This window comes from Mytilus trossulus, chromosome 8 (assembly GCF_036588685.1).
Source record: "Mytilus trossulus isolate FHL-02 chromosome 8, PNRI_Mtr1.1.1.hap1, whole genome shotgun sequence".
Lineage (NCBI taxonomy): Eukaryota > Metazoa > Mollusca > Bivalvia > Mytilida > Mytilidae > Mytilus > Mytilus trossulus.
Window position 1 is genome coordinate 20,804,270 of NC_086380.1, and position 11,363 is coordinate 20,815,632.

At 30.7% G+C, this 11,363-nt stretch overlaps 1 protein-coding gene across 1 annotated transcript in view; it reads left to right on the forward strand.

Moving 5' to 3' along the window:
- LOC134727438 (uncharacterized) overlaps positions 1-11,235 on the forward strand; it is a 21,423-nt gene extending 10,188 nt beyond the window's left edge. The window contains exons 12-24 of the mRNA XM_063591820.1: positions 176-365; positions 772-936; positions 1,514-1,693; positions 2,370-2,514; positions 2,991-3,068; positions 3,659-3,810; positions 7,486-7,624; positions 8,252-8,464; positions 8,991-9,063; positions 9,485-9,657; positions 9,883-10,010; positions 10,228-10,369; positions 10,949-11,235. Coding sequence (XP_063447890.1) covers positions 176-365; positions 772-936; positions 1,514-1,693; positions 2,370-2,514; positions 2,991-3,068; positions 3,659-3,810; positions 7,486-7,624; positions 8,252-8,464; positions 8,991-9,063; positions 9,485-9,657; positions 9,883-10,010; positions 10,228-10,369; positions 10,949-11,235 — 2,065 coding nt within the window. The remainder of the gene's footprint in view (positions 1-175; positions 366-771; positions 937-1,513; positions 1,694-2,369; positions 2,515-2,990; positions 3,069-3,658; positions 3,811-7,485; positions 7,625-8,251; positions 8,465-8,990; positions 9,064-9,484; positions 9,658-9,882; positions 10,011-10,227; positions 10,370-10,948) is intronic.
- Positions 11,236-11,363: the final 128 nt, after the last annotated feature.

Sequence of the window (11,363 nt, forward strand, 5' to 3'; positions counted from 1 at the left end):
AGGACATGAATAGCTTATATTTGTTAAATGAGGACATGAATAGCTTATATTTGTTTATCAAGGACATGAATAGCTTATATATTTGTTTATCAAGGACATGAATAGCTTATATTTGTTAATTGAGGACATGAATAGCTTATATTTGTTTTAACAACACAATTTAACATTATTTCAGTTATGAATTTGGACAGTCTATTATAAACACACTTTTTGGACCCAAATGCCACAAGGACTTTCCAAGATTGTACAGATTAGATGCAGGGCCTTGTAAAGGAAAAGGTTTTTATCCTTCAACAATGGGTAAATCTGGCCAAGCAGAATACGCTGTAGCAGGCGTGGATATTGAAATTGATGTTGGAAAGATAGTAAGTTTAGTCTATTCAAATAAATGTGTTGAGTGTACAATTGTGTGTCTTTTTCTTTTTTAGCCATGGCATTGTCAGATCCTTTTGGATTTATGAATGTCAGTCTGCGCCAAAAAACTTTTTCATCCACTAGTTTTGATAATAAAATATATATCAAATTTGTCCCTATACGACTACATAAAATTTTGAAAATTTGCACTAGTCTAGATCAATTTTTACTAGTCTGGGGCATCAGAATAGTGGCTGACAGTGCAGACTGGAATGTCCCTCTGTCATCTTTTGCCCCTTTCTGATATTATTTTGTTTGATACTGATATTAGTCTTTGCATACTTTGTGATCTTGAAATTATATTTTATTTGTTTTAATATGAAATATGTAAATTTCAGTTATAATTATTTGTTGCAGGTGGTTGCTCCTTTTCCTGGCATTGTTTACAAGGGAAATAACTCTGATGAGGTTATCATTGAGGCGAACACAGCTGCCTTAAAGGGAATAAAGCTATTTGTAAACGGTGTTACTGTCAATACGACTATTCTGCACCCAACAGACCCTCTTTACATTGAAAACAGGGTAAGTGTTAGAAGCTGACGTTTTTGGACAAACTTATTTCCTATAAGAGATTACCTCAGTGGCTACAGTATTATGATAGATTTGGCTGATAATTGTACTGTGTGTCAGAAATTCCAATAGGGGACCTATATTACAATATTGCAGTAATATTCCATTATTTAAGACGTTTTGGCCACTGGGTTTCTTAAGTGTCTGTATGTAGTAATGAAGGAAAATAATGAAACGGAAGTAAGGCAAAAACGCCTTAAGTAATGGTTTATTACTACAATAATGACTTTTTTAATGTATATTTGTTTTTAAATTACTTAAAACTAATTTGGTGACAATAATTTGTATGCCCTAATATTCAACAGATAGTTACCTATCCTCATGTATTCTAAATTTCTTTATATTTGTCAAAGCATTTTCTAAGAGCAATCTTTTCATGTGTGTTTTGAAATTTCATCATTTGAAATTCTGTCTGAATACAAAAGTCCATTAGTTGAACTACTTTCACCACTGGTCACCACTGGTTACATAGTATGCAGAATGTATCTTCAAAAAGCATGGTGACCTTTACTTTATATTACATTAATAGATTGCTGCAGGAGCTCCGATTGGTACTGCCAAACAATCACCTTGTTATCCATTCAACCATATCCACTTTGCCATGATGAAAGACGAAGGAACTGTTGATCCTACAAAGTTCCTGTCTCCAAGATTCTTTGAGGTTCCAAAGTGGGTACAGACTTGTGATGACTACAAATTAGTTTATAAGGTTAGTAAATACAGTCTCCTTTAGATTCAACCATTTGGATTAAACTAACATACATTTTTAAACTTGTCCCTTTGCATGTCTGAAATTAGTTTGCTCAACGAAATGCTATGATACTTATACACAATGCTAATTACCACAAAACACAGATCAAGTTTGAATTTTTTTGGCATCACTTTTACTGTCCTAGTGTTACACCCATTTAAAAATGACAAAAATCAGGATTTTTCCATTTCCGCTTTCTAACTGAAGTTTTTCTCGACCAAATGTTAAAAACACATCAAGAATGAATTCGGGTAGCATCACTTTTACCATTTTTGAGTTGTTTCCCTTTATTATGCTTTACAACCGTTCAGAACCTTATAACATGGGAACAATCTGATGGTAAGAAATCTATAAGAACAGAATACATGAAAAGAATCCTTATTCTTATATTCTGATTATGACCTTAAATAAAAGGGGAAAATCGGATAAAACTTAATGGACAACCAGTAAAGGTCAAATTCATTACATACTGATAGAGGTTCTGTCAGATGACAGCATTTGCATTTGTTTAGGAATAGGGTTGGCATCTTCTGACAGACAAGCCATTTGGAGTTGTTTAGGAATAGAGTTCACACCTTTTGGAAGACACAAGCCAAAAGTTCACTTAGGAATAACGTTTGATATTTATTTACAGTTTGAAACTATAGCCTCTGGAATAATTGTTGGACTAGGTGGAAAAAAGAATAAAGACACCAGTCCTAAGTTAAAGAGTAAAGTGAAAGCACCTGCTAAACCACCAGCTAAACAAGACCCAGGGGAAAAGACGGAAGCCATTAAAAGTAAGTTTTCAACAATTTTTAATTTTTAAATTTTGGGAAAATATAGTATTACGTGTAGCAGCAATGACATTTTGAACTTCTTGTCATTTGTGCCACTAGTAATTAAACAATCAACAGTCTTGTCATTAGAAATCTTAGAATTAGTCATTTGAAATCTTAGAATTACAAGAATTACAATATTAGAAGTTAGAAATTTGGACTTCTGACATTCAATTTTTGTTTACATGCATTTTCAATGATGGCAGAGTATATTTATGAGCGACAAAGTTTCGAAGATGTTTACAAAATGTTTTTTTTTTTTAGAAATAACAGAAATAGATTTCCAAAATCTTTGAAGAAATTATGTTGCATTTATATTCCTTTAATTTTTTGTTAGTGGTGTTTTGAAAAAACACATGCATAAACAATTTTTACAGCACATAAAAAGAATATATATTTACAAATGCTATAAACTAAGATATAATAATATTTTTTAGGTAAACCAGATGGAATGTATGCCAAAACTAAGGCTAATCCAAAAACCTTACCTGATGACTCAAAGAATGGAAAGCCAGGTAGGTGTTATTTTTAAGGGGCCAGCTGAAGCCCGCCTCTGGGTGTATTGTTGTTAAGGGGTCATTCTAGCCTGCCTCTGAATTATTTTACTAAATTGAAGGCTTAAGACTGTTCTCTGAATGCGCTTTGGTCATGTTGTCTCATTGACACATTCTCTATTCTATATATGTTACTCAATTCAGTTAAATATGCAATGTTGGTTGTTATATGGTGAAGTTTTCATCATTTCTATTAAAATTTATTGACATGAAGATGTAGTCATGCAAATCTTTAATCTATGGATGAAACTGGTTTATAATTCTGTCTTTCATGTTTTTTTTACTTTTGAATATCCCAACTAAATTTGTACAAATGTCTCGATTATAGCGATTATTTTATAGTTTAAGAAAAAGTGGAACATCCTTTTAGAAATAATAGCTAGCAGCTGTATATAAAATTTTACATCTTTCAAGAATTTTTTTAATAGAACTGCTGTAACGAAAATATTATTGTTTTCAAGAAAAAAGTATTGGAAATTACAGGATTTAAATTTAAATATAATTTATTATCAGTTTGTTCCTATTGATTAATTATTTGATTATTTTTTTAGGCCCATTTGCAGCTCTAATGGCTAAAGCTGACAGTTTTATGAAGAAGTTTTCTCTACGTAGACTGAAAATGGGAACAATTATTGAGTTTTTAACAAAATTGGGAATGACAGAGAGCAGAGCGAAGTTTGTTCAAGCTCTCAAAACATTGCAGGTGGGTGCTTATTGGAAATATTGAAATTTAAATTTTAATGCAAGGATTGATATTGTTATATAACTAAATATATTTTGAGCTTAAGTTTGCTTGTCTAAAATTATAGAATAGCATTATGTAATGTTCAGTAGCACACACAGCAAGGAAATATATGTACATGAAATAAAAAAGATGTGAACATACATGGCATGAAAATACATTGTGTGAGAATGCATTGCGTGAGAATCAGGGATGGGGTAATCGTAATCTGTAATCGTAATCGATTGTAATTGATTAAATTTTTTCAAGTAATCGACAGTAATCTGTAATCGAAGACATTTTCGATTACATGTAATCGTGATTTAATCGATTACAGCAAAAATTTTAATGTAATCATTGATTACTTTTCGATTACATTTCGATTGCTTTAGTAAAATAGTTTGATGAAAAATAACATATTTCAGAGGAAAATATGTATGTTATCACTTTAAATTTGTAGTACAGATAAAACAATATGCATCAACAATACTTGAGAGTTAAGCAACTGTCTTATTTCTATTTATTGTCTCAAGCTGCATTATGAGTAACCAGATCCCCTACCTAAATTTACTTTATATTTAGCTTAAGAAAAAAATTGATGTATGTGCTTGTTAATAATTCAACAGCTTTAATATTTAATAAAAAAAAAATGTGTAAGGGTTCCGCGGAACCCAGTGTCTCGCCTACTTTTGCTCTAACTCCCAGGCTCAACAAAAATGAGGAAAACAATCAATGAAAATATTCCTCTTGATAATATCTTTTGATTGTAAGAAGCTTCTGTCCAAGTTTGGTAAAATTTTCAGGATAGTTTATGAATCAAATAAATGTTTTAAAAACTGCAGACTGTATGTAATGTCATGAATGTTAACTGGAAGAAAAAGTCCATTTATAAGTAAAATTCAGATACACAGGTACCAAATATTAACAAAATTTCCTTTCTAGATACTAGCTTTTGATCATAAACAAGCTTCTGTCCAAGTTTGGTACAAATTTAAAATAGTATAAGAAAGTTATTAATTTAAAAAAAATTTAACCACAGAGTGAATGTGTTGTTTCCTGACAGAAAACCTAAGTTCATTTAAAAGTATTAATACGGAAAAAATGGATTTATTTTTTTACAAAATTTACTTCTGGATACTATCTTATGATCATAAACAAGCTTCTGTCCAAGTTTGGTACAAACCCAGGATAGTTAAAGAAAGTTATTAAAATTTTAAAAACTTTAACCACAGAGTGAATGTAATGTTTCCCCGCAGAAAAACTAAGTCCATTTAGAAGAAAAAAACAGAAAAATGGAATTTGATTTTTGCAAACTTTACTTCTGGATACTATCTTATGATCATAAACAAGCTTCTGTCCAAGTTTGGTAGAAATCCAGTATAGTTTAAGAAACATATTCAAATTTTAAAAACTTTAACCACAGAGTGAATGTAATGTTTCCCCGCAGAAAAACTAAGTCCATTTATAAATAAAATACAGAAAAAATAGAATTTTATTTTTACAAAATTTACTTCTGGATACTATCTTATGATCATAAACAAGCTTCTGTCAAAGTTTGGTAGAAATCCAGTATAGTTTAAGAAAGTTATTAAATTTTCAAAAACTTTAACCACAGAGTGAATATTTGTGGATGCCGCCGACACCGACGACGACGGAATGTAGGATCGCTTAGTCTCGCTTTTTCGACTAAAGTCGAAGGCTCGACAAAAAGATTTGAAATAATAAAATAGATCTTAAGTAAGAAATGTGTCTGTCTTTCGTTAAGTTCTGTACTACATTTTTTAAAAGTAGTAAGCTCATTTGTATTAAACTTTCCTGAAAACATAATGTTCAATCAGAGATGAAATTAAAGCTTAGAATAGATAAACAGTTGATTTCTTAAATGTTAGGATATATATTGGTGACCTTCTGCTGTTGTTTTTTATTTGGTCGGGTTGTTGTCTCTTTGACACATTCCCCATTTCCATTCTCAATTTTACATGTATATAAATTAAATTAAAAAAAAGAACACAAAATCTTTTTAACAATGAACCAATGGCAATGCATAGCAATTCATTTTAGAAATAGATACATGTATCCCTTTGACACTATACATATATGTTGTATATAATTTGATTGAAGAAGTTACAAATCTTAACAAAATTCTTGCTTTTAATAATGAGATGATCAAAGTCTTCTAATCAATAACAAACATACCTTGTTTTTATATCAATTATCTTATGTCTAATTAAGAAGGAAATTTACAATATTTAGCCCCAGGTTATAAACTGTACTCCAGTGGCAGTTAAATAATCTGTAATTAGGGTGGTTATTCAAACAAAAGGTTTAAATTATGCGTGTCATTATAAAAATAGATTTTGATCTTGAAAATTAGCTGAACTAATTAATTATTCTACTTTTTTTTATTTTTCCTTAAACATTATAATCAACTATGCTAAAAAAAAAATTTTATAAAGAGTAAAAACAAAAAAGCTAACATAAGTCAGAAAGAAAGCTAATTTTTTGAAAAACAATTAGTTATGAATAAGTGATTATTGCAATGCGATGATACTTTCATTTATGTTGAAAGTAAAAATTTCAAGATTTTTTTAAATATTTCACATATAGATACAATGCTTTGAAGGATGCATTTTGTAAAGATCTTTATTTCCACTTTACAAATGTTGAGCAATATAATTGTGTTTTACTCATGTTATTTTTTGTTGAAATGTTGAAGTATGTATTTGACAGTAATCAAAAAGTAATGTAATTACTTTTGATAAAGTAATCGATTGTAATCGATTACATACTAAAATTTGAGTAATCGATTAATAATCGATTGCACAAAAATCCTTCATGTAATATATTATTAATCAATTACATTTGTAAGTAATCGTGCCCATCCCTGGTGAGAATACATTGTATGAGAATACATTGCCTAAGAATACATTGCGTGAGAATATATTGCGTGAAAATACATTGTGTGAGAATACATTGCATGAGAATACATTGTGTGAAAATACATTGTGTGAGAATACATTGTGTGAGAATACATGGCGTGAAAATACATTGTGTGAGAATACATTGCATGAGAATACATTGCGTTAGAATATATTGTGTGAAAATACATTGTGTGAGAATACATTGCATGAGAATACATTGCGTGAGAATATATTGCGTGAGAATACATTGCATGAGAATACATTGTGTGAAAATACATGGCGTGAGAATACATTGCATGAGAATACATTGCGTGAGAATACATTGTGTGAGAATACATTGCGTGAGAATACATTGTGTGAAAATACATTGTGTGAGAATACATTGCGTCAAAATTCATTGCATGAGAATACATGCCATAAAAATAATTCTTGCACAACCCCATAGCGTCTTGTATTTAAATTTCTGCTTAAGGGCAGTTAAGAAGTCTATAAAATGAATACCTCACCACCATACTATATCAATTACATCATGTTCATTGTTTGTACCCTTTTAAAATGAAAAATGATATCACATCATGTGACATTGTAAGCCAATCACAATATTTTGATGTAGATTCTGAAACGGTACATTATAAATCTAATCAGTTGTAAAAGTTGACATGTGATTGAAATACTATAATATACAGATATAAGTAGCATCTATTTCAAAAATTATGTAAATTGTGTTTTTTTGCAGTCCATAATTGACAACAAGCCATGTTTTAACCCACATGAGCTGACAGATGAACAAATCAAACAGACCCTTCAGGAAAGAGGGAAACCAATCAGTGGAACTAGAGCTCAAATGATTAAAAGGATTATGGACCAGGATAACCGTATGTAACTGGTGTTATACATGTCCAATATATAACTGTTTACCAATTTTATTCTAATTGTATCAATAAACTAATTTTTAAGATAACATCTTTTCAATGATTGAAAAGGAAATACAAATGTAATGTCAGACATGTAGTTGAGAGGAAAAATAAAGAACTGAAGAAGGTCAATGGCGGAAAAGTAAAAAAAAAATGATTTATTGATGCAATTATTACAGTAAAAGAATGTTCCCTATTGGATTTTTAAAATTAGGAAATTTATTCTATTTACAATTATACTTGTACTACGATAAAAATGGTCAATGTGAAGTTTTCCTGGTTAAGTCTGTTTCTGAGAAACTAAGCAATAGGTCAACTATATTTAGTGTATTGAATGATTGTAAGGTGTGCATGTATGTAACTATATTTAGTGTACATTGAATAATTGTAAGGTGTGCATGTATGTATTTACCTTTGGGATTATCAGACATTGACCTCTTTTCCTGGGATCATGTTAAATTTGTGCGATACTTGTAGTATAACTTTATATTTAGGACTATCAATGTAAAAGCAATGTTCAGTAAAGAAGGTATGAGATTTCAGAGTTTGCACTTTTGTTATATAATTTGAGTACTTGTTTTTTTGCAGAATGTCCGCTGATGGCTTTCACATTGCCAAAGAAAGTATACTGCCTCTTCTCCAGTGACTGTATGGCTGTGGAATGCTGCATGAATGTCAAAATATCCATGTTCCTCAGAGTGGTCAAAGCGTATGCTAATTTTAACCCATGTACTTTCAAGTTCAGATACGGCTTTGATGTGTTTAAGGATGAAATACAGCTTCCACAAGTTGATTTTGATGGTAGGTTAAAGCTGTTGGCAGTTAAGCCACTAATTTTGTTTTTGTCACGTTACACAAATTTTTATTATATTAAAGAGGGACAAAAGATACCAAAGGGTTATTCAAACTCATAAGTCTAAAACAAACTGACAACGCCATGGCAAAAATAAAAAAAAAATAAGTCAAACAGCAATACATATATCACCACATATAAATTTAAAGACTTAGCAGGAAAAAACCAATCAAAACTGAAGTAATTTCAGGTGCTCTGGAATGGTGAGTAAATCCTGTTCCACATGCCAAAAAGTGATGTGTGCAGTAAATCAATGAAACAACAACTCAATAAATTCAGAAAAGTGATACAGAGATCAACAGAAACTCAGAAAATTCATTTAGAGGTCAACATACATTCTCAGAAAATTCATTTATTACTAGTGACTGCAAGCATAGGTAATAAAAAAACAGTATATAGTGTAAATGAATTCATGTACTGGTGAATAGTAGAGATGTTTGCAGTTTTGTTATGATGTATGACTTCCTTTTTCAGGTATTGAGAAAACAATAAATACTGGTATTATCTTCCCCATTCCAGTAATTGGGGATCTGGAAATTGTTGTCTTGTAAGTTTTATTTTATTCATATTTAAAATAAGTTTTAATTAGTCATCTTCTGTTAAGAAGTCATCTTCTTTTTGAAATTATTTTAAAGCTTGAAATTGCAGAAATTGCAGAAATGAAATGTCTTTATTTTTGCCTAAATTGATCTGTTTTTGCTTTGCCTTCAGGAAAAGAAATATAAGAAAGATTTATTTAAACATTGTCATAAAATATAGCATTTCTGTTTTTATGAAATAAGCCTAAGTTACAGTAAAATATGATGTTCTGCCATTTGAATTAGAGTCTTGAATCTTAAGTCATGACCCACTAGAGTTCAATTACAGCTTAGTGTCTATGGTAGATTTTTTTAATAGTAGAAATTAAAAAATGTTGATTTGATTAAATGAAATAGAAAAATGATGATATAATTTTTATGTATATGTAGCTTGAAGATAGAGAAGACAGACATGGAAACTGTTATAACATTTGGAGGAGGTCTCTGTGAACCTGGATTTTACCCTGACGAAGAAAATTGTTTCGTTATAATCAACCTCCTGGATCAAGCTGTTTTACCATTGCCTATATGTTATCCAGATGGAACTTATACATGGCCTGACAGTAAGTCAATTCACATTCTAGTCAATGATAAAGAGAAAGCAAAAAAATAAAGAGGATACTAAATGAAAATTTGCTTTTAAGGAATACCTGGTAAAATTTGGGATTAAAATTTTATTTGTGTTACTTAAATTAATTGTCAACTTTTTTTGCACTGAACCAGTGCACTAACAGTTTTATCATGTGTCCTTTTTCATACTTATTTATTGTTTTATTTTATAATTACAGTAAACTTTGCAACCTACTTCAACAAGGAAGCTGTGATGGAAAGACTGAAACAGGCAGGCAAAAAGGCAGCTAAGGTGATAGCAAGCAATCTAGCCGAAGAAGCATTGGCCGCTCTGGGTTTACCCGCAGTAAGTTTTCTTTTTTTTGAGAAATTATGTATAAGTTCAGGATAGTTTTTAGACAGTTAAGCTGCCTTATGCGAGCACCCTAGATTTGTGTTCTACCCAATAAATGCTGAAATATGTTGCATTGTTATTATCTAGCTGGATTTTATGTTATTTATTCAGTAATATCATTAGATCCAAATCTTTTGGACTGATAATAAAATAATATATATCTTTGCAGGAGTTACTTACTGCTACTGGACCATGTCCTAGACCAGAAAATATGACATTAGCCATATTGAAAGGGAAGATGATTGATGCAGATCTAAGCACTGATGGTACAAGACTTGATCTAAATTCCAGATATGAACTGTATGATAGAAGTAAGTATATATCTTAAATCACTGTATATGGATCTCACTGAATTTTTCAGACACCCCTTTGAATTGATATTTCAGCTGTTTTTTTTTTATTTGAGCACTTCTACCATTAATATGCCAGGATGGACTTTGACATTTAAATGAATTTGTTTTCATCTTGCTGCATTTTAAACTTGAACTAAGCACATGGTAAAGGTTAATACATGTTAAAGACATAAGCCAAAAAAAGTTGTAGTTTTCGTTATCATGTCTGTTGTAAATGTAGAGTTCTGAGATTTTCTGATTATCAATAAACACCATCTTTGTAGAAAATGTGTCACAATCTATTCACACTGTTTATATTATAAAGACTACATTAAATACAAAACACACAGCATACACTTCAACATTTCAAACCATTTCAGCTATCCTTTTAATTCGTAAACAAACTTGTATCTCCTCTAACATCACTCTTGCACAACGTTAAAAAAGGAAAAACAACATTTATATTGTATTACACAATCATGGACACAAAGTCACAATCACAACATAGTCTAATACACATCAACATTTATATTATAAAGTATTGTTTTTATTTTTCAGGCTGTTACAATGCAGCGACAGATAAAACCCTAATTCTTCCTGCTATAACTGACCCCTCCCTGAAGAAAACTCTGTACTACCAACAGTCTCCAAACTGCATGAGATTTGATGCCTGTGCAGATATAACCATCAAGGCTATAGACTACACCAAAGCATTGAAAGCCTACGTAGAACTGGATCCCTGTAAATTCATCCTTTATGCTGGTTTTGAGAAATGGGAACGGCAGTTCATCCTCATTTCTTATGAATGGGGTATGTTGTTATTATGTTGTAATGTTGCACAGTGAAGAAAACACACCGGAGAAATTTACAAATGTGTTTTTCTTTTAGAACAGGATTTTTCATAAAGTGATGCCCAACATACTACCGTAATATCTGCATTTGCGGACAGCAAAAAGTTTTTTTTTTTTTACAT